Raw genomic sequence first — 21,655 nt, forward strand, 5'->3', positions numbered from 1 at the left:
TCAACCTCCTGATGGGCTCTGGGCTACTGGTTCGGGGTTCAGCATCAGAGCTAGGACAGGTGTTTGTGTGTGATTGGACTGCATACATTAGCACAGCATATTCATTCCCTAGTCACCACTCAGGTGAGCAGACCAATTACCTTCCATCTTCAACAATGTTCAATACAACTCGTCTCTTATACTGGCCAGAAACGACCTCAGTTCTCTGGCTTTCCTCTCATGCTCAGGAGACCTATCACTACCAGCTTCACAAATGTCTATTACATCTACATCCTTCTTGCTTTTATCGCTTATAACTGGCGAAGGGGACAGATCGATTGTCGCAGCTTCTGCTACTGCATCATTCTCCACATTGCTTCTCCAAGAACAATCATCAGCTTTGCCCACCAACCCAGCACCATGGCCGATCAGGGGTGATGCTTCTTCCAGCTGTACATCACTGCCTCTTGATCCACCTTCATGCTTGTAGCATGAAGCGCCCAACGTGCTGCCGTTCTCAGGATAATTGCTTATATCTGAGAGTGCTCTTCTTCCTTCTTCCATATGAAGTTGCATGCCTTGAGCTGTTAGGGGTTTATGAGCTGCACAAGGCAATGGTGAAGATAGATCAATCAGGTCTTTATCCCAAGTCATATTCTGCGTGTCACACAAAAAGGTGTTTTCTTGTGACTCCATTGTTCCAGGTAGCAGGCTTTGGCTCTGCAGATCAATCCCATCCATGGGTACTACAGGTGATCCACCCAACTTTCTGGATCTGGCAATCTTACAAGCTCGTATAGGTGGGGATGGAGAAGACAGGTCAACAATATCCTGGAGCGGTGCCACAGTGTGTATATCTGCTGTCTGAGGGCCAGCCGCTGTAGATGGAAAGGTACCACTTTCAGATTCAATCCCAAGCAGCAATTCTTGGAGCTGCACATCCACATCTTTAACGGCAGCTGGGGGTGATTTCTTGGGCCTAGCTCTCCTCTTTTGCTTCTTCTGCTCATCCTTCTTTTCCAAAAATTCAGTTATTTTTTCTGGGCAAGCACTGCAGTTGCACAGGTAGGGCATGTCAGAAGGGTCAAATTTAGAGTGAAAATGAAAATTTATTACAGCTAAAACATAACATCAAGCAAGGCAACTGATTCCATCATCAGTGGAATCCAACTAGCACATTGAACTGTTCTGCATTCCTCCCTCCTGCACTAGGCTAAGTATATTAACATTGAAATTCATTACTAAAATCAGCTACAGTGGGTCTTGTTCATGCCTTCTGTCCCTAAATATTACTGAAAATATAGTTTTTCATGCTTCCATTTCATAGTTAGACCTTGTAAATGTCATCTGATTCGTGTCCACAAATAATGCTCTGCAATAGAAACATGCGATGTTCTACTTCTTTTTTAATTTGATCTCAAAAGGTGACTCCAGCCAGTGAAACACCATTGTTCAGAAGATAAGTCGATAACCAAGTGAAGGACTAACTATGGGAGCAGGAAAACCATAACTACCTTCTAACAAGATCCCCTGGAACAACTGAAACTAGGAGCCCATCTATGTTTCTCCATGAAACCTCATAATATTCACTTCCATGAACTTTTCGCTGCTTCACAATTGCCAATACAGGGCATGGTACTGGAATCTGCGAATTAGATAATTAGACTTGAAAAGTAGATGTAAAATAATCAGTTCAGAAAATCAGAAATGCACTCAGCAAGCAAAGCTCATACCTCATTTAGTGAAGGTTTCAGTCCTAGATCTGAAGACGTGGAGCGAAGATTTGAAAACCTTCTGAGTTCTCTCTCAGCTATCTTTGGAAGGATATATTCATCTGCAGACATATTTTCAAGGAAATAACTTGGGAAGTTTTCTCATGTACAAAAATGTGATACTACCTTCATATTGCATATCTCTGATAAAAGCAAGAATAGCAAATTAGGGATTTCAAGGATACCAGTCTTCTCAGGGCTCCACTCAAAGTATTGCTCACATATCTGTTGCAGTTGTGACCGAAGAAACGGACGCTGGCTGCATGCCCTGGAGACAGAAAATCAACAATCAATATCAACCATAAACCAACTAGAGCAATATCTGACAACCTGAGTCATTCCTCCTGGCTACTCAAGAAGCTAGGAAAGATGGAAGGCAAACTTGGAAGCAATGTACCATTCAGTGTGAACATAAGGCTAAGAATCCAGTTTTATCCACAAATAGACCTTAAATCAAGAAGGTGGATTTATACACAAATGCCTCACCTCTGCACAGCTTCTGAATCTGGTGAATGACATTTTGGCTCCAGATATGCATTTATTATGTCACGAAACTGAACACCAGAATCTTGGCTTATCCCAACCTCTGTAACAGAAAAGACAGTACATGAATGGTAGATTTCCTACTCATGCTTGTTGAGTTGGTGAAGAAGTATGATGCAGGTAAATAGCTGGATAAAACTACAAGGGATTTCTTACCACAGATACTTGCTTTTGAGCATGTGCCACCAGCTCTCCCCGCATTAACACCACTATTTTTTGCTTTACATTTTCTAGTCGGTTTAACTCCATCGGACAAAATTTGGCCAAGAATGGCATCATCCCCTACAGATTTAACAAGGCGGCATGCTGCTTCCTGTAACAGTTATATACAATATTATAAGAAAAAGAAAACAATGATAAGTTTCACGACTTGCATTTTGTGATTGAGTATAGAGTTATGGACAGTAAACAAAACAAGAATAGTTGCAATACAGTCAGTATATGACAAAAACCAAATAATCAGTATTCACACGTGGATGGTACTCTGACTTTTGGTGCTTACCGGGCCAAAGCCATGAACTCCATTAGAATAGTCACTACCAAGAAGAACTGCAAGAGATATCTGAAAAAACAGAAAATCGGGACAGTTCAAAGAAACAGGTCGAAATTTAAGCACTATAGCACAAAAAAGGAAGTACTGCAGAAATTATATCAATCTTTTTTTCGAACATGTAGGAGAGCTGCGTATCATTATATTAAGAAGAAAAAGAAAGGGGAAGAACCCTTACAAAGAAAAATATATCAATCAGTAGCAAAGAATAGTTTAAAATAAAAGGGAAAGGGTAAAAAAGTTTAAAATGATGAAAAGACTTTAAGTTGAAGCAGATAAAGTGATGTTGTTATTGCACATTCAGTGATATGACCAAGCACATTGGGAGTACATTAACCTCTACCTAAAACCAAGAAACCGGTGCAAGGTTACTAGGACAATGGTTAAAGGTTCACCGAAATTGTACTTTCCAGATACTACATCTTAACTGGTGCTTACTTTGATAGTGTAATAATTGGAAAAAGGCAAACCGCATTCAATTTACACTGTACATCCAAATGATCTTTCTGGCAAGCTAAGGGGGATAATCGATTAAGTTTATTCTACTTCTCTGAGATATGATGTTATGGCTTGGCTGGCAACAGAGGACCAAGGCTACGCAGAAAACTGGCTGAAACATTCCACATAGTGTTTAGAAGATCTCCTATAAGTTTAGCTCATGCAGGAAAATCATACAGCAACGTACCAGAGAGTTCCTGCCAAAACCAAGCTTTTTCTCAATGTCTTCCATCTCGTAGCAAATTACATAACCACCCTCTCCTGATTCGAGAGAAAACATAAGCAAATCACTAGGATTTAGGGTAAGTAAACAAGAACACTTGCTAGTCCAGAAAAAGAGAGCAAATAATGCAATACAAGGCTTGATCAGCATGAATGCTCAGCTGTACCTATGAAAACATCTCTATAAACTGTCCTTGCACCAAAAAGGAATGAATCTGAATCTGATGTAAAACAACCATCCTGAAACAGCATAGGCAGTACCAGTGCATAAGGAACATGCATATGGTGTTGCTCTCGTTAGGACCATGTTACAGTATTGTACTTACACACAAGGAGGCAAAATTGAGCAATGCGCACTGAGCTTCGGCTTCTTCCACCCTATTAAGGAACAGAGTGGTTAAACAAAGCCACAGGGAAATTCCAATACAAGACAAACTGATGTTTCAAATTACAATCTAGTGTTTCAGGAGCAGAGAGATGTAGTGTACCCATCCAAGCAGGGGATGCCCAGGGCCATCCCGAGATGCTTGGCCTCTTTGATCATGCGCGAGAATTCGGAGCTCTTGTTCCGGCGCAAAGAAGTCATGGGTTGGGAGTTGGCCTCCTCTCGAGCAGCCTGGGGTGAATTGATTCCAAAGGAAAGTTTACATGACTGGGGTTGAGGAAAAAATGAGGGGGACAAGGACCAAGCAGCAGCAGCAGCAACCTCAGCAGCATTTGATCCGAGGCGGCGCCTGTATGTCGCCAATTTGACTGAAGGAATCGCCCCATCTGAAAGTAAGAGCGACAAATGAGGAGGCTTTAGGTTTCATCAAGAAAATAAAATTAAGAAGGAAGAGGCTTTAGGCCCGGGCATGGCCGCATGGAGCATTGCCATTTCTTTTAGGTTAAAGTCTTAAAGGAGGGGGGGGGGGGGGGTAAGAAGAGAAGATAACCTGCGACGAAGACGAGGCTGCAGTTGAGGGCGAGGAGGGCTCGGATGCGGTGGAAGAGGTTCTTGAGGTAGACCTTGTCCTTGAGGAAGGCCGGGGAGCGGTGGGCGCTGCAGAGCTGCACGAGCCAGCAGGAAAGATCCACGCACACCTTCTTGTTCCTGATTCCACCAAGAAGCATTGTTATTAATACGATGAGAGGGGGATTGGACTGGATTTGGGGAGGGGATACAGCCTCTGCGGATCTACTCACTGGAGGTGCTGGAGCGGGAGTTTCTTCTTGCAGGAGTCGAGGATGTCCCAGAGGTTCTTCACCCCCATCGCCGCCGCCGCTGACAGTCGCCGGAGCCGGAGAAGAAGGCAAGAAGCCTAACGGGAAACAGCGACTGCGATGCGGGCGGGTTTCGAATTCCCTTTTTTTTTTTAATTTAACCCCCTTCTGTTTTGTGGGAATGGGAACGGAACGGCTGAAATACGCTTTGCACTTCTGATTGCGGAAATCAGGCTGTTGAGCATAAATACGCTTTGCGCGGAATTCTTGGTTTTCATCAAGCAAGGCGTGCATTTTTGGGACATGAGCAAGTTGTTCCTCGTCCATTTATGAAAATAATTAGAAATAAACCTGGTCCAGCCCGCTTACTTTCCTTCTTGGGCCTAAACAGAATCAAGAGAATTTTGGGCCAGGAAAGCCCGGCCCGGCCAGAAAACTTTAGTGATCCGTAATCCACAACACTCTGTTCTTGCTTTTCCAACTGCGTCTGCGTGTAAGCTAGGAGACGACCCGTAATAGAGTTTACGAAATCAAATGTATAATTAACATACATATATACACCATCATAATTATATTTGTACAGCAGAAATTAAACAAAGTAGCATGCATGCATGCATGCATGTTTCGTACAAGCGAGTGATCAACCCACAGCATTTGATTCATCCATGAATTACGTCACATTGACACAACAATTACATGATGGTGTTGTACCTTGTGGCGTCCATGGTGACCGTGGCGAGCACGACGGCGACGCCGAGTAGGAGCACGACGAGCGCGGTGAAGTTGACGAGCAGCGCCTCGGCGCCGTGCCTGGGCAGGCGCAGCGGCGGGCCCTGCAGGAAGGTGAGCTTCTCGAGGAAGCCGAGCTGCGCGGTGCCGACGGCGAGCGCGAAGACGAGGAGGCCGCCGACGGCGTGCCACGGCAGGGCCCTGCGCCGTGTGGCCGGCGACGCGCCCGGGAAGAAGAAGGCGAGGAAGCCGGCGGCCCACTGGAGCGCGTAGAGGGAGATGGTGGCGATGCCGATCCAGGAGTGGAGCGAGTAGAGGTTGGGGATGCCGCTCTCGACGTGGAACTTGAAGACGGCGTAGACACCGAGGGCGCCGGCGCCGAGGCCCGCAGCGTGCAGCGCCAGGTGCGCCTTCTTCCTGGCGCCGCGGCTGAGGAGCGGGAGGGAGCGGTAGCAGAGGATGGCCTCTCCGGCGAGGACGATGGGGCCCAGGAGCATGAGCACGGGGTGGACGTTGAAGATGAGCTGCTTGTCCTGGGACCGGAGGGCCAGACCGCCGCGGAAGTGGACGCACCAGACCAGCACCAGCACGGTGGCGGCCACGGCCAGGACGTGCGCCACCACCGTGCGCGCGTCGACGGCCGCCGGCGAGGCCCCTGCTGCCTTGTTGATGTCCATGGAGATTAGATTGCTCAGAAAAGTCACAACTGAAACTGGAAGCACAAGGAAAGGATGATGGGATCGATGATCGGAGACAAGAAGCAGTCGTCAAGTCAGGTGGCAGCTGCGCTTAAACGTAACTGCACAAGGAAAGCAGCTGCAGCAGGAGGGTAGACGGTTACATGGCTGTGGACGTGGTTGATCTCCCCGCCGCTATTGCCGGTAGCCACCCGCCCCAGGCGCCGCCAGGCCACATACCAACCAACAAACACACCTAGCTCTTTTTTTTTTCTTCCTTTGGTTTCCCTTGTAAACAAAAAACTAATTCTGCATACTATTACAGTACTTAATCCGTTCCAAAATGTAGACCATTTTAGTTTTTCTAAATACATAAATTTTGCTATACACATAAATATAGAGTTATGACTAAATACGTAGCAAACCCTATATATCTAGAAAAGCCGAAACGACCTATATTTTGAAATGGAACTCTCGCTTCCGGAGAAGTCAAGCAATTTTAAATTTGACTAAATTTATACAAAATAATACTAATATTTATGGTACAAAATAAATATCAATAGATTAATCATGTAATACATTTTCATACTAAATCTATTTGGAGATGTCAATGTTAGTATTTTTTTATAAATTTGGTTAAATTTGAAACTGTTTGACTCCTCGAGAAGGGAGAATTGCATTTTTTTGGGACGGAGAGAATAGTCAAGGAGAAAAAGGAAATGGAAAATTCAAGCAAAAAAGCCATTGGCGGATGATAAAGCAGAAATTGTGGCAGCAAGCGTTTCATGGGTAACATCCATCAAGCAATGACTGGGTACGCCCACAATAACATCCATCAAGCGTGTCCCAAAAGCTTATTGGTGTCGTATACACCATGTCAACATGAATATCCTGCTCAACTCCAGTTCATCTCTGCGTGCTTATATAGTTATATATATGACACAAATAAAGGGAGGGAATCTGGCACGTTATATTCTATATACCTTCAAATATATATCTTCAACTATCTTTATGTTTTTATGGTTGTTATAACTTTTCTTTAGAAAAGAAAAAAAATTCTGATGGATTCACCACACGGATTTCTCATTGTTGATGGACACGACACGTCCTTGCCAACCTGAAATTCAAGCCACAAAAGTATAGGTGGATGTCTTGGCTAGTCTAGTCCTTTTCACCGGCGACCTTCAACTTGACTTGGAGAAAATCCATCAACAATATAATCCTCCAAACGTATCACTCAACTTTTCGCTTATTTTGTTCCATGAAACCCCGCAAGTAATCACCGCTTCGGTCTACTATTTTCTTAAAAGACAAGTGTGATTTTTTAAAAGAAATAAAAGAGTTCCCCATTACCCCCTAAAAAAATATCTCATATCCAGAAAGGGGTCAACTCCTGCAAGTTGGTAGTCTAATAAGGGGGTTAAAGCAGGCACGGGCGGAAATCTTAAAGCTCACGAGTTCATTTACAAGTCAAGCCTAACTTTATTTATAGCTTTTGCTAATCTCTACCTAATATTAAAGCGAGTAATGCTTCTGCCAAATTTTTTCATCCGTCCTGACAAGTGGGTCCCACTTGACAGAGGGCTCCCGCGCCGCCCCGGCCTCAGCCCCGTGCCGTCCCGCTCGCCCGCCCGCCCGCTACGGCCCGACCCTGCTGGCCGCCCCGCCCGGCTACGCCCGAGCTTCCTCCCTAGCCCCAGCCGCCCGCGTCGCCCTGGGCCCGGCAACACTCGAGCCGCCTTGGCCGTGCCGCCCGGCCTGCGCCCACCGCCCGCCTCGGCCGGGGGAGAGGGAGGAGGAGCCAGGAGGAGAGGGAGTGGGGGCCGGCCGGATCCGGTGGAGGAGAAGGAGAGGGAAGAGAGGTGGTGGGGGCCGGAGGGAGGACGAGCGAAGTGGTGATGGGCTTAGCAGGGAGTACTCGGAGGCCGCCACGCGCGCAGATCTCGGCGACGCAGAGGAGGGCGAGGAGGCACGGCGTCGGTGGCATCGGCGTAGGAGGGCGGGTCGACGAACGAGGAGGAGGAGGTCAGGGAGAGCGTGAAGGCAGCGGCGCGAGCCGGAAGGAAGCAGGGCAAAGTGGTAGAGGTGAAGGAGGGGAGGGGGTCGAAGGTGAATGGGGAAGGAAGCTAGCGGAGGCAACAGTGTCGCTTTAAAGCCACACACACGAGGCAGGCTGGGAGTTTTGAAATGGCCGTTATGCCTGCGGTGGGGCCACGATGTTAGTGGGTCGAGGCATGGGCCGTGTCGGGAACAGAGAGGGGAAACGTCACGGAGCAGCAGGCAGCAGCTACGGTTGGAAGGAATGAAATGGAACGGCTCCGTTCAGGCGACATGTGGATGGCAGCATCGTTGGTTTCCATCTCCCATGGTGAAAGCGTGGGCGGGTAGATAAGTAGATGACCACGCGTTGAGCACCGATGACATGTGGGGACGCGCAAGGTCTGGGCCCACGCGTGGCTGGTTGGGTATGAACAGAGGCAGGTGCGCTGGGTTCGGACGCGGCGGCAAAGATGGTGTCTCGGGGGCAGGCGACGAAGTCAACCAGGGGAGTCACATGAGATATTTTAGATGAGTCTTTCATTTTTAGATGATAGCCCTTTACAAACATATTTTTCAAAGAAAGGTCCTTTAGGTAGGTAATAAGGGCATTGAAATAAATAAAAAGTTTCAACACAGTCCTTCTCATTGGATTATATTCAACACACAAGAGGTTATACAAAAAAAGGTACAAAATGATATGCAAAAATCAAATTTGTGGTTCATAATCATAATTTATAAGTCCATACATTAATTGATTAATTTGCAAACATCTAAATAGATATTACGCTTAGAACTCTCAACTATAGCCATTTGGATCCTCAACCTAATAAAACTCAAGTATAGCTATTACTCTTCTATAAATTATCCAAATATAACATCAAAAGGTACATATTAAGTCATATTAAAATATGATTAGCTACATATAGACCATATTATATAGTATGGTAATATATCGATGTAGTTTTCATGTACCCATAGCAACGCACGGGCATATTTGCTAGTAAGAAGATAACGAGCCGAGTCAGCTCGCAAGCCTAACAAGTCCCTCCTTAAGCAGTGGATTATATACTTGCTCGATCTGGAATGGTCCACAAGGTCCCAAACTCAATAAGTCAAGGTACATCCTAAGTTCTCATTATAAAGATTTTACAATAGCACGACGCATATATTATGTAAAAGATAATATAATATGCCTCAGGGACAATTACTTATTCTATTTAGAAGTAAATCTTTATGTCATACTCTAACACACATCAAATTTTGGCATATCAAAACTAGGGAAACGGTTTGGTAGCTAGTCGTGACTTTTCCAAGTAAAATGGGCCATCGTTTGGTCGAGTTGTAAGAACTGGTTTGGCATCCTTTTCCATTTGAGCCTTCGTAGGTACCATGTTGCAGCTGCGTGTGGTGCGGTAAGTCATGCCTGTCCAATGTACAACATCAGTAATTATTACTCTAGTTGCATTTTATTTTAATTAAGGAGAATGAGGGTCTGAGGTACACCCGGCCACCCTGGGCATCTGCCCGGGCTCCCATGCTGCAGTTGCAAGGGCCTAGTTGTTCTCTTCTGCTGTTGCAACTCTTTTCTTATCTTCTGCTACGAACAGACTGGAAGGCTTCATCTGGTTGCTGGGTCCACCACTGCGTCTACTAGTTTATAATGAACTTATATTGCCACAATGGAGAAGTAGCTGGTAGCTAGTAACAATTACACAGAGTTGAGGTAATTAGTATCTACATTATTCCGTGTTAAATGATTAAGAGCCAATAATTATATTATATTAGAGGGTGTACAAGAAACGGGTAATCTAGTTGAGAGGTGTACGTGGGGTGCCAAGAAACGGAAACAGGGGGCGAGTGTCACTGTCAGAGACAAGCAACTAGCTAGGTTGGGGGTGGTGACGCAACATCAACAGCATGCATTTTTGTTTTGTTTTCCCCTTTATTAATATAGCAGAACTTATATTAATTATTAGAAACCAAAATGTCAAACCAAGTTTACTATCGGTACTCTTTTTGTCATTGATGAAGCGAATATATATAGTTAGGCTGTGTACCGTTCATGCATGTACATATATTGACTACACATGCATGTATATATGCTAATTAGTAATTTATATATGCTAAATTACTACTCCCAATTAGTAATTTAAGAATAGTCGTCGTCTCGGCAAGTGCCTACCTTGTGTATTAGTATATATGCTAGCTGATGCTACTACGTTTGTGCGCGCTAGGTAGCTTCGTCTATCTTCAGTTCGTGCAGGGCGCTCTCCCAGAGAGGCTAGCTATCCATGAAGAGCCTCCTGTTTCCGGAGCGGGGCGACGAGGAGGAGGGGGCGGCGCTGGTGTCGCCGCCGCCTCCCGATGATGACCATGGAGGAGGAGGAGATGGTGACCATGATGAGGATCCGGCGGCGGCGGCGGCCAAACAGCAGCAGCAGCAGGCGTGGAGGCGGCGGGCGCAGAAGCTGTTGCCGACGAGAAGCGTGGGCTTGGTCATCGGCGGCCTCGTCGTCCTGGGCTTGCTCGTCGGCAGCGCCACCAGCTGGTGGATCCACCTCGACTATGCAAAGGTATGCATCGTCCCTAGCTAATTAACCGGCTAATGTTCTTGATGATGAATCGATCAATCCATCCAACTTAATTAACACACAAGCACACACGGCAGCAGCAGCAGCAGGACACGACGCGATCGAAGAAGAAATACAAAGACAACTTAGATAGCTCTAGTCTCGACTTGTTTTCAACGCATGATGAACTCAGCATGGATAGAATTCTGTAATATGATCTCAGCATGGACAGCCTCCCAACAAATCCAAGGCAGCCACGCGCGCGCCCTTAGCTTCTTGACGGCAAACTTGTATTGTATGCATACACACACGTCCTACCAATACTAGTCCACACTACTGCACCAAACAATTCAACAGTCATCCCTCCTTCGTTTTTAATTTCCTACCTTGACTTGAAAACAAACGCTACCACATACGTCTAATATTTGTTCCAGCACAAGGAGGTAGTCAAGGACTCAAATCCCGGATGCAGGAATTTCAGTTGAATCATCAACAAATTATAGTAGTGGATGCATTCGTAAGCGTAAGCGTAACCATCCATCCACGTATATGTTTAAGTAGATGATCACATCATCAGTTCATCACGGGGAAAGTGGATACGAGCCATATTTCCATGCGCGCGTCAACGGATCGGCCGGACTATAGGCCTCATCGATATGATCTGGCCCATGGAATTAATGAACAAGAATTCCATTTTGTTTTGACTTTTAGTTTGTTGTGTGCAGTGCAGTGACAGTGATGTGTGGTTTGGCAACTCCATCCCAAATTAAATTGTATGCCTTTCTATGAAATTATTGTTGGCCAAAACGACCTGCAATTTCGTACAAATGCGAGCATATGTGTACATTTTCACCGTAAAGCTAGCTAGGTATCGATCTAGCTTTAGGTAGGTTCAATTCAATTGGTCAGAGAGGTAGTGGTTTTCAGTTGCGTTCCAAGTCAAGTCAACAACCAAAGTTGTAGCAGCTAGTATAGGCCGGGTATGCAACGAGCACTGAGGGAGGGATCATCGATGGAGACAAACACCAACTAGCTGCAGAGTGCACCATCTCTTTCTATCTCTCATACTACGGCAGTGTCCCAATCAACAATTAAGATTTGAGCTTCATCAGTGTGAATTAATAATGCATGAAATTAATTATTGGAAACAACCAACCGATTGCCCTTGCATTGCATGCAGTCGTTCCTGCTCGGCGGCGGCGGCGTGAGGCAGCACCGACGGCGGCCTACTCACCACGTCCCCTCGCCTGCGGCGGACCTCGTGCCCATACCCTTCAGCTGCGGCAACGGCACCTCGGCAGCGACATGGACATGCCGCCGCCGCACAGGCACAGCTGCAGCAGTGTTACCTCCCTCGCCGTCGCCGTCGCCGTCACCACCACCGGTGGCACCGTCCTCCCAATCCCAGGTGCACTCCCCTCCACGATGCCCGGAGTACTTCCGGTTCATCCACTCGGACCTGTCGCCGTGGCGCGAGACGGGGATCACCCGCGAGGCGGTGGAGAGCGGCCGCGGCCGGGCGGCGTTCCGGCTGGTGGTCCTCGCCGGCCGCGCGTACGTGGAGACGTACCACCGCGTGTTCCAGACGCGCGACACCTTCACGCAGTGGGGCATCGCGCAGCTGCTGGCTCGCTACCCCGGCCGCGTCCCCGACCTGGACCTCATGTTCAACTGCGAGGACATGCCGGAGGTCAAGCGCTCCGAGGCGCCGCCGCCGCTGTTCCGGTACTGCAAGGACGACTCCACGGTGGACATCGTCTTCCCCGACTGGTCCTTCTGGGGCTGGCCCGAGGTGAACATCCGGCCATGGGCGCCGCTGCTGGAGGAGATGGCCGCCGAGACGGCGCGCCTGCCGTGGCCGCAGCGGGAGCCCTACGCCTACTGGAAGGGAAACCCCGGCGTGTCCGCCGAACGCCGCGACCTCCTCCGCTGCAACAAATCTTCCGGCGACAAAATGGAGTGGAACGCGCGCGTGTTCGCGCAGGACTGGGGCGCCGCCATCCGCGACGGCTTCCGGGGCTCCAACCTCGCCAAGCAGTGCCACTACAGGTACAAGATCTTCGTGCGGGGGAGGTCGTGGTCGGTGAGCGACAAGTACATCCTCGCCTGCGACTCGCCGGAGCTGCGGGTGGACACGCCCTTCAAGGACTTCTTCTCCAGGGGGCTCGTCGCCGGTCAGCACTACTGGCCCATCGACCCCGCGCGCAAGTGCCCCGCCATCAAGCTCGCCGTCGACTGGGGCAACGCGCACCCGGCGGAGGCGCGGAGGATGGCCGGCGAGGGCAGCGCCTTCGCCAGGGAGGACCTCGCCATGGACTACGTCTACGACTACATGCTGCACCTGCTCACCGAGTACGCCAGCCTGCTGCGCTACAAGCCCACCGTGCCGGAGAAGGCGGTGGAGCTCTGCCCGGAGGCCATCGCCTGCCCCGCGCAGGGCCGCGAGAGGGAGTTCATGATGGAGTCCAGGGAGAGGTACGTCGCCGGCTACGAGCCCTGCACCCTGCCGCCGCCATTCACCGCCCAAGAGCTCAGCGACATGGCGCGGAGAGACCAAGAGGTGCGAGCCAAGGTGCACAAGATCATGGAGAAGAGCCAGCACCATTAACTGATGTAGATCAGCTGCTACTGTCGTCTCGTCCACACTCCAATATATCCGATCCACAGGCAAAATGCATGGTTTTTACTAGTAGCTAGTATATATAATTAATCAATAATTATACTTTACGACCTTACTCCGCTCGTATTCAATTTCGATTCTAATTAAATTTTGAGACATTTTTGGGACTCGTGGAACCATAGATACGATGGGTGGAATGAAACATGGTGTTGGTTGCCGAAAGGTATAGCATCGATCTAAACATTTTTATAATGTACAGTAGCGCTTCAACAATCGTTCGTCGTAAAGAGTTGAACGAGTTTTACAGAATTTTAATTAGTTCTCATAGTTTGTTCAAGATGTTTCTAAAAATGTTCGGTGGACATAAAAGATGCTTCAATAAATTTGGTTTCAACTGTTGGATATGTCATAGCGGAATTGGTGAATTTGTCCTAAAATACTGTTGAGTAATGGATTCTTTTATATTCACATATGTTCAGTAGTTCTTTTTTTTTGGACATGTGCCCTACTTGTTTCCTACTTTAACCTAGATAGTACTGCTTGCCCAATAATCAACAAGTGTTTGTATGCATGTGTTTGTTTTGTTTTTCTGGGATCCAATAATATTGATGATGGCTGTAGGAGTTTTTTTTTTTTGATATGAGAAGGCTCTTACAGCCTAAACAAGGGATGGAATGGAGCGAGGCCATCCGATGCACGCGCTTCAACATTCGTTGGTAGTTAAAGAGTTCAACGAGTTTTACACAATTTTAATTAGTTCTCATATAGATCGTTCAAGTTTTTTCTAAAAATGTTCAGTGGACATAAAAGATGTTTCAATAAATTTGGTTTCAATTGTTGGATATATCATAGCTAGCATTCGCTCTTCCCAAGCTATCATTCCTCTCTGGCTTTGTCTGCGGCAACTCCATACTGCTACCTCCCACAGCTACATTAACTTGTTGATCCATGGTGCTCCGCCCTACCTCCCCTTACCGAATCTTCCAACTTTAATCACGAATCCTAATTGCCAAACTCTTAGGATGAAGCTACCATGACATTGCTACCATTAACAGCATATGTGCTGCAGCTTGGCTCCGGTAATTTTTCTCACCACGCTTTTCACCCTTACCCAGCGGACCCACCCCTCCGGTGCTTGGTTATCAATCATCCACATAATTGCGCTCCTGATTGTTTCCTAATTGTCGTGAGCCCCACCCCCAAGCCCCAAGGCCCCAACAGGATCGGAGGGCCTTCTGAGAACACACGATTCTTCTTCCTGATTCGTCTCCGTAACCCTGCTGGTCGTTCTTGAGCCACGAGGTAGGCCGCCACGTCGTCCCTGTGCTACCTTCTTTTTAGATCATCAGTAATGAACCCCTATAATGTTTTCTACTCTAAAGACTGAACCTGCTCGTTTAAAAAAGAATAAAGCCTGAACCGTATCTTTTATCACCATTTGTTATCATGCGGACTCTTCCTTCTCCATTAAGTGAGTTTCAATTTACTGACCGCTGCCTTCCGGAAGAACTGTGTATAGATGTAGATGCCATTTTGTGGACCTGTGATTTTTAGATTATTAGTTTATCATATTGTTTCAGCTGTGTTGTTTTCCTGTTGTTCTGGATGCCTTATCTTCCCATAGAATTTTCTTACTAGCTTCAATTTTCTAATATTCAATTGATCTTGTTTGTTTGACTATTGTAAACCTGATTACTCATTAGTCATTATCCAAGTATGCAAGTGACGAGGCATTCAGTATAGATTGTAGCCTGTTTTCCTGACGCCGCCACATGGTTCCACTGAGCACTGTCTGCAGAACCACACCGGCTGGAATGGTAGGTACCCATTATTCCCTTGCACGATGCATGCATGCATACGTAAGAGCTAAGAGCTGACCCTAATTATTGGTTTACCACTCCACAATCTACATCTTAACCTACGTGCGGTGCATCGCGTCTTGATCGTAATCACGTAAGGCTAGATTTCTCAATTCAATCACACCAAATAGATTGTCTTGTTATCCTACTCTGTAATCTTGATCAACACAATGGCTTCTGTAATGGCACCCGACTGGTCGTGAGAGGATTTTAGAAAAACTCTATCGATGCTAAGATTGTTAATGGCCAGCATGCAGGAGAAAGGGTATTCATATAGGATACCAATGTCACCTTCCGAAGATCTATCCCTTCTGTTCAAAGTTCAAGCAAGCAAGTAGTTTCCCATTCGCTTGAGCTTCACGATGACCATAAACAAGGTGTAGGGTCAGACAATACCAAATGCAAGTATCCACCTCCCTAAGCCTAACTTTTCTTATGTGGCACTATCTAGAGAGGTTTCTTGTGAGAGATGACATGGGTTCTTGCTAAAAAAAAATAAGGATATAGATCCGAGCTAAGAATATTGTCTATAGGAATGTCTGGAAGGCATGAGGTGTGTTAGTTTTATATATGATATACATGTGTTGATATCTTTGTTATCATGATCAATCTTGTAACCCTATAATTCTTCCTGCAGCTTTCTTCCCATATACTCCGGCACATATTTTGTCATATCTCGAAAGGCTCTAATATTTCCTGGTGGTGTTTGATTTGCATCATGTTTACCTTAGTTAATATTTCTTTTTGGTATTTATAACAATTGTTTGTCATGTTTTATTTATAAAATCCAAAACTTATTATTCAGGACGGACGGAGTATATGGTATTTTTATAATTGATGAAAAAAAGAGGAAAAATAAAAAGAAAAGGAGAGGAGAAAGGAAAGGAAAGAAAAGAAAAGGAAGGCGAGTCCAACTTGCGAAGCGACAACGGAGTGCCATCGACTGCCGACCGCCCGACCGGAGGGGAAGGAAGGGTCGAAGGGAGGGGGGAGTCCACGCTGCCCCGCGCCGCTCGAAATCCCCAATTCCCCAGGCGAGATTGGATCAGATCACATCACATCAGGGGATCCATCACACTCACCAGATCCCATCTCTCCAATCCCCATGGCGATTGTGTACGCGCTGGTGGCGCGCGGCACCGTCGTGCTGGCCGAGTTCGCCGCCGTCTCCGGCAACGCCGGCGCCGTGGCCCGCCGCATCCTCGAGAAGCTCCCGCCCGACGCCGAGGCGCGCCTCTGCTTCGCGCAGGACCGCTACATCTTCCACGTCCTCCGCGGCGACGCCGGAATCACTTTCCTCTGCATGGCCAACGACACCTTCGGAAGTATGTAATCTCTCTAAATCTATACTTCATTCATGCTCTTGCTTTGTGTTGGAGCAACCACTTTCACATTTCTCCCCATACCTGGACTAGTTATTTCTTGCTGCCTGCTATTGTTTGCTACTCTGATTGATTGCTGTATCTGTATGTATGTTCTGCTTTCCTTCAGTTATCAGATGTCTTACCTGCTTCCATAAGTTCAGATAAATGCTTCAACCTGCCACTTCACCAGTTATTTCCCTCCTCCTGAATGGATTACAAACTTTCACGATGCAGGAAGGATCCCCTTTCTCTACCTGGAGGACATCCAGATGAGGTTCATGAAGAATTACGGCAGAGTCGCCCACTCCGCGCTGGCGTACGCCATGAACGATGAGTTCTCCAGGGTGCTCCACCAGCAAATGGAGTTCTTCTCCAGCAATCCCAGCGCCGACACGCTCAACCGTCTCCGTGGAGAAGTCAGCGAGGCAAGTACCTTGCTTATCTTTCAAACATACCTCACTTATCTTTCAAACACTTTTGTTGTACATGGCATGGCATATTGGCATCAGCTACATGTACATCATATCTGTCCTCTCCGATTCCTGCAGATACACACCGTCATGGTCGACAACATAGAGAAAATTCTTGACAGAGGCGATCGCATCTCACTTCTCGTCGACAAGACGTCCACCATGCAAGACAGCGCTTTTCACTTCCGCAAGCAATCCAAGAGGCTCCGCAGAGCGCTCTGGATGAAGAACGCCAAGCTTCTGTAAGTGCTATGCCATTTCCATCTGTCATAGTTGTGCTGTGTCTTTCTTTTGTGCATGCACCGTAGATATTAGAGGTCAATCATATATGTTTATAGTGTGAAATCTGCAATTTACTTCAAACAGTGAGAGCAGTCCTCTCCTGCCTGCTATAGCAATGTTACAGAAGCCTTGCAGATCCTTTACCTAGATTAGCAATGGCACTTCTTGTTGGAAAGATGACCAACTGTGCTGGTTTTGTGCTTGTTCTACTGCTTCCCTGCTAGTTGAATTTTACTAAATCTTCACATTCATTTTGGTCGGCAATTCATTGGTCTGGACAAGAAAGTACATGAGTGACATCTGTACACATCCAGACTTTTTTTCCTTCCTTTTGGGTTAAATATCAGTGGTGGTGACTGTGGTGAGCGATGTGTAAATTGTATATATGCTCATATACTATCATATGAATCTGTAAAGTGGTGCCCAGTTCTTTGCAGAAAATCTAGGCAGCAAGTTGTTTTCTTTACTAGCATGTCAATTGAAGGTTTAAGATGTTTGCCTGCTTCTGAGACATTTTTTTAATCTTAACCTCTTTTTGCAGAGCTGTGTTGACGGTTGCCATAGTAGTGCTACTCTACTTGATCATTTCGGCATTCTGTGGAGGCCTTTCGCTACCATCATGCAGATCATGAATAATGGTTGTCCCTCATTTGGAGCGTACAATTCCATCTGATGATGCCTGCTGTGTTGAGCGCCTGAGGTTCCAGAGCCAGAACAGATGCTTGGAGAAGCAGACTTTCAATATGGTTTCCGGTTAGACGGAGTTTGCATTTTGCTGGCATGAGCTAATTTGAAGTGATCCGTGCAAAAATGGGTTCAGAATGTACAGTATGTGGGTGGTTGTTTCAAGGAGTGGAGTTGCCCTTTGATGTACTCGTTTCTTTTCTGATGTGGCTCCTTGTGGATGAATCTGATGTGTTGATGTACTTATCTTTTGCTATCAAACCGTCAGCTTGCTTGTGTGGATGGGGTTTTGGTGTCTGCTAGTGCTACTTGCTATATATATTATAGATACATGTGTATGCTGCAGTAAATGTTATATACTGCTGCTATCAGTCTATCAGAATTACACAGGAACATGGAATGGTATCTCACTGTTATTGTTGGGGTTTGTCTGGCTGATCAGCTTGCCTTTGAATATGCAAAAGCTGCAACAATGGGAATGCAGTCTAGAATTATGTCTCGTCGGAAATGATGTGGTGGCGCAGGTTCGCTGCAAATGACAGCGGGCGTGTTTGTTTCAGCTTCTCGGTGAATCGATTTTCCAAGAAGCTTGATGGTATAAAAATTTGCTTCCTCAAGAATTGCTAGCAGGAGAAGCAAAGCGTTTGGCATTGTTGATTTTTTTCACAGAGGCTCGTCCCCGACGTTTCAGCAGGGGAGCTTCAGCAGAGGAGCTAGGGGCGCGCCGATGACGCCGGAGCTAGGGGTCGCGCGAGGGAGTGCTGGCCGGAGCGGGGAGCGGCGACCGGATCTGGGGGGCCGGAGCGGGGAGCGTCGGCCGGAGTTGCAGGCCACGCGAGGGAGCTGGGGGTCGGAGCGGGAAGCGCCGGCCGGAGCTGCGGGCCGCGCGAGGGAGCTGGGGGCCGAAGCGGGGAGCGCCGGCCGGAGCAGGCGGAGGCGCCGGAGGTTAGTGGGCGCGGAGAGGCCGTCGGCAGGGCCTCCGGCAGCGGCGCGCGAACTGGCCAGGAGGGGCCGGCGGCGGGGTGCGGACCGGCCGGCGGCGGACGAGCGGGATGGTGTGGGGAAGATGGGCGGTCGCGCTCGGGAATCGAGTGGATTTTTCCGCAAGCGCCTCCTCCGCCCGATTCTCCCGACTGTGGGTCTCGCGTTATAACTGCCGCTCGGGGGAAAATCGGACTGTTGGAGAATCGAAGCGTTTGGATGGTTGGTCGGATTGAAATGACTAGAATCGAGCTAAGAATCCTATCCAAACACGCCCGCTCGTATGTTGCTTCTGCAGTATGAACCATGAATTCAGAAACTGCAGCTTGTGTATGCAAATGGATGTACCATCAGCTGTAGAATTCATCTCAAAGCAGTGCGAAATGTGGTTGCAAAATGCAGCTAATAATGTGACTCCGAATCTGGGTCATAATACAAACTGTTTATCTGGATGATCATAATCCAAATGGGAACGAACTGCCATTAAACAAACCTGTGACTATCATAAGCAAATTAAGCAGTTGATGATTAAACTTGTGAAGCAAATTAAGCAGTTGATGATTAAACTTGTGAAGCAAATTAAGCAGTTGATGATGGAGTTGCAGAGAGCAGTTAGAAAGAAAGAAAGATGGTGCAGGAGCAGGAATTGGAGGAGCAACCACTCCTGCAATAAACAAGCTGATCAGCGCGAAACAACTCCCCTGTTTCTCCAGGTATAAATTTGCTCTCATCCAATACAACACAGCGCACTCAAAGATTCAGACCAAATCCCGGCAGATTGTGCAGCAAACAAAACAATCCAAACACATGAGCGAGCCCGCGACCGTGATCCACATGGACGGCGGCAAGGCTCCTCCAACGACTGGTGATGCCGCAGGCAGCAGCAGCAAGGCCGCTGGTCGTGGTCTCCCGCTGATCCTGCGGTCCAGCGGCGGCGGCGGGTTCCGGCGGTGCCTGGCGGTGATCGACTTTTTGCTGCGTGTGGCCGCGTTCGGGCCGACGCTGGCGGCTGCCATCTCGACGGGCACCGCCGACGAGCGGCTGTCGGTGTTCACTCAGTTCTTCCAGTTCCACGCCCGTTTCGACGACTTCACGGCCTTCATCTTCTTCATGGTGGCCAACGCGGTGGCGGCGGGGTACCTGGTGCTGTCGCTGCCCTTCTCCGCCGTGGGCATCGTCCGCCCCAAGGCCACCGGCGTGAGGGTGTTCCTTCTCGTCTGCGACGTGCTGGTCATGTCCCTGCTGACGGCGGCCGGCGCCGCGGCAGCCGCCATCGTGTACGTGTCGCACTGGGGCAGCCTGCGCGCCAACTGGGTGCCCATCTGCATGCAGTTCCACGGCTTCTGCCAGCGCACCAGCGGCGCCGTCGTCGCCACCTTCCTCGCCGTCCTCGTCCTGCTCGTGCTCATCCTCATGGCCGCCTGCTCCATCCGACGACGCAGGCACTAGTCTAGGAAGCAAGCAATTCTTGCTTGTTTCCGCTGGTGTGGTGATTCCTCCCCTTCCAAGTTCCAACACCAACAGTGTGCTTTATTTCCATGCCTGGATCGTGTAAGTGTAACATCAATCTACCAAATGTGCTGTGTGTCAGTGTGTGTAAGTACAGTTCCAATTTCCAACCAAGTGCTTGTATGAATATGATTGTTGCAACATGTATTGTGAATTAATATTGGAAGAAGAAGCAACAGTTCCAAATTATAAGTCATTCCAACTTTTTTGAGAATCAAACCATTTCATGTTTAACCAAAATTATAGAAAAAATCATAAAAGTTTATGGCACCGAATAGATATATTATGAAAATGTATTTAATGAAGAAACTAATGGTACCTATTTGGTATAAATTTAATCAAACTTGAGATATTTAACTTTCAAAAAGAAAATTAGAATGACTTATATTTTGGAACGGAGGAGTACCAGTAAAGTAATAATAGTACATGATTTCATCATCATTGAGAACTAGTAGCGGTAGGTTGCTTGGATCGGTAGTACGCCATCCCCCTGATGCCGTCGGGATCCATGGCGAAGTCGAGGAGGCGGTAGAAGCCCACCACCCGCGCCTCCGCGTAGAGCACGATGTTGCCCACGCCGTCGCTGCGCAGGTCCTGCACCAGCCGCTCCATGACGGCGCGCCCCAGCCCGAGGCCCTGGCACGACGGCTCCACCACCACGTCCCACACCACCGCGTTGAACACGCCGTCCCCGGCCGCGCGCGCGAACGCCACGGGCCGGCCCGCCTCCTCCCCGACCGCCGCCGACAGCCACACCACGCGGCTGTGCTCCAGCGCGCGCCGGAGCCGCTCCTCCTGACGCCGCGGGAACCCCACGCGCGCGAACACCTCGTTCAGCGCCGCCACGTCGATGCCCTCCGCCGTGCGCCGCACCGAGAACCCGCGGGAAGCAAGCTCCGCGTCCGACACCGTCAGCCGCACGGAAGCGCAGCACTTGGTGGTGGCGGAGGAAGCACGGAGCGGCCGCACCACCCACCGGCGGCGTGCCGCTGCCGATGATGCTATCCCGCGGGGGCGGAGCCGAGGCTGCATCACCTGCATTGGCATGGCGACAGGCTTCCTCTGCTCTTGTGGCCCTGGATGGTTGCTTTATCCTCCCTCCT

The 21,655-nt window shown here is 48.2% G+C and overlaps 6 protein-coding genes across 9 annotated transcripts; 3 read left to right on the top strand and 3 right to left on the bottom strand.

The window, feature by feature from the left end:
* Positions 1-100: 100 nt before the first annotated feature.
* Positions 101-4,986, bottom strand: LOC117859804 (single-strand DNA endonuclease 1). The gene is made up of 14 exons (XM_034742985.2): positions 4,750-4,986; positions 4,500-4,657; positions 4,271-4,335; positions 4,053-4,180; positions 3,891-3,942; positions 3,732-3,804; positions 3,530-3,603; positions 2,797-2,856; positions 2,451-2,607; positions 2,238-2,337; positions 1,937-2,019; positions 1,713-1,813; positions 1,494-1,624; positions 101-1,030 (listed from the first exon to the last, which is right to left on the bottom strand). Exons 1-14 carry the CDS (start codon positions 4,815-4,817, stop codon positions 160-162), a joined length of 2,121 nt encoding a protein of 706 aa, XP_034598876.1. The 5' UTR covers positions 4,818-4,986; the 3' UTR covers positions 101-159.
* Positions 4,987-5,288: 302 nt separating this feature from the next.
* On the bottom strand, positions 5,289-6,472 carry LOC117859808 (probable ascorbate-specific transmembrane electron transporter 1). Its single transcript, XM_034742988.2, has one exon. The coding sequence runs from the start codon at positions 6,171-6,173 to the stop codon at positions 5,460-5,462; it is 714 nt and encodes a 237-aa protein (XP_034598879.1). The 5' UTR covers positions 6,174-6,472; the 3' UTR covers positions 5,289-5,459.
* Positions 6,473-9,862: 3,390 nt separating this feature from the next.
* Positions 9,863-13,629, top strand: LOC117860514 (uncharacterized). Its single transcript, XM_034743825.2, has 2 exons — positions 9,863-10,786; positions 11,964-13,629. Exons 1-2 carry the CDS (start codon positions 10,505-10,507, stop codon positions 13,389-13,391), a joined length of 1,710 nt encoding a protein of 569 aa, XP_034599716.1. The 5' UTR covers positions 9,863-10,504; the 3' UTR covers positions 13,392-13,629.
* A 2,546-nt stretch (positions 13,630-16,175) lies between these two features.
* On the top strand, positions 16,176-18,344 carry LOC117860516 (vesicle-associated membrane protein 714). The gene is made up of 4 exons (XM_034743828.2): positions 16,176-16,587; positions 16,861-17,051; positions 17,175-17,338; positions 17,920-18,344. Exons 1-4 carry the CDS (start codon positions 16,368-16,370, stop codon positions 18,008-18,010), a joined length of 666 nt encoding a protein of 221 aa, XP_034599719.1. The 5' UTR covers positions 16,176-16,367; the 3' UTR covers positions 18,011-18,344.
* A 1,383-nt stretch (positions 18,345-19,727) lies between these two features.
* Positions 19,728-21,637, bottom strand: LOC117860518 (serotonin N-acetyltransferase 2, chloroplastic). Of its 4 annotated transcripts, none has more exons than XM_034743832.2 (2): positions 20,979-21,637; positions 19,728-20,585 (listed from the first exon to the last, which is right to left on the bottom strand). In XM_034743832.2, the coding sequence occupies exon 1, from the start codon at positions 21,597-21,599 to the stop codon at positions 20,991-20,993; it is 609 nt and encodes a 202-aa protein (XP_034599723.1). In that variant the 5' UTR covers positions 21,600-21,637; the 3' UTR covers positions 19,728-20,585; positions 20,979-20,990. The 4 variants fall into 4 exon arrangements, with proteins under 4 accessions (XP_034599723.1, XP_034599724.1, XP_034599721.1 ...); XM_034743833.2 differs by having other exon boundaries at positions 19,728-20,611; XM_034743830.2 differs by having other exon boundaries at positions 20,959-21,637.
* Positions 19,851-20,748, top strand: LOC117860517 (casparian strip membrane protein 2). Its single transcript, XM_034743829.2, has one exon. The coding sequence runs from the start codon at positions 19,851-19,853 to the stop codon at positions 20,490-20,492; it is 642 nt and encodes a 213-aa protein (XP_034599720.1). The 3' UTR covers positions 20,493-20,748.
* Positions 21,638-21,655: the final 18 nt, after the last annotated feature.

Source organism: Setaria viridis, chromosome 6, assembly GCF_005286985.2.
Source record: "Setaria viridis chromosome 6, Setaria_viridis_v4.0, whole genome shotgun sequence".
In the NCBI taxonomy this organism is placed as follows: Eukaryota; Viridiplantae; Streptophyta; class Magnoliopsida; order Poales; family Poaceae; genus Setaria; species Setaria viridis.

Excerpts from the sequence above, each read along its gene's own strand:
- LOC117859804 (XM_034742985.2), bottom strand. The coding sequence starts at position 4,817 with ATGGGGGTGAAGAACCTCTGGGACATCCTCGACTCCTGCAAGAAGAAA. Across the intron at positions 4,658-4,749 it reads CTCCCGCTCCAGCACCTCCA|GAACAAGAAGGTGTGCGTGG; the intron begins GTGAGTAGATCC and ends TGGTGGAATCAG. Across the intron at positions 2,338-2,450 it reads CTCAAAAGCAAGTATCTGTG|AGGTTGGGATAAGCCAAGAT; the intron begins GTAAGAAATCCC and ends TTTCTGTTACAG.
- LOC117860517 (XM_034743829.2), top strand. The coding sequence starts at position 19,851 with ATGAGCGAGCCCGCGACCGTGATCCACATGGACGGCGGCAAGGCTCCT.
- LOC117860516 (XM_034743828.2), top strand. The coding sequence starts at position 16,368 with ATGGCGATTGTGTACGCGCTGGTGGCGCGCGGCACCGTCGTGCTGGCC. Across the intron at positions 17,052-17,174 it reads TCCGTGGAGAAGTCAGCGAG|ATACACACCGTCATGGTCGA; the intron begins GCAAGTACCTTG and ends CGATTCCTGCAG. Across the intron at positions 17,339-17,919 it reads ATGAAGAACGCCAAGCTTCT|AGCTGTGTTGACGGTTGCCA; the intron begins GTAAGTGCTATG and ends CTCTTTTTGCAG.
- LOC117860518 (XM_034743832.2), bottom strand. The coding sequence starts at position 21,599 with ATGCCAATGCAGGTGATGCAGCCTCGGCTCCGCCCCCGCGGGATAGCA.
- LOC117859808 (XM_034742988.2), bottom strand. The coding sequence starts at position 6,173 with ATGGACATCAACAAGGCAGCAGGGGCCTCGCCGGCGGCCGTCGACGCG.
- LOC117860514 (XM_034743825.2), top strand. The coding sequence starts at position 10,505 with ATGAAGAGCCTCCTGTTTCCGGAGCGGGGCGACGAGGAGGAGGGGGCG. Across the intron at positions 10,787-11,963 it reads TCCACCTCGACTATGCAAAG|TCGTTCCTGCTCGGCGGCGG; the intron begins GTATGCATCGTC and ends CATTGCATGCAG.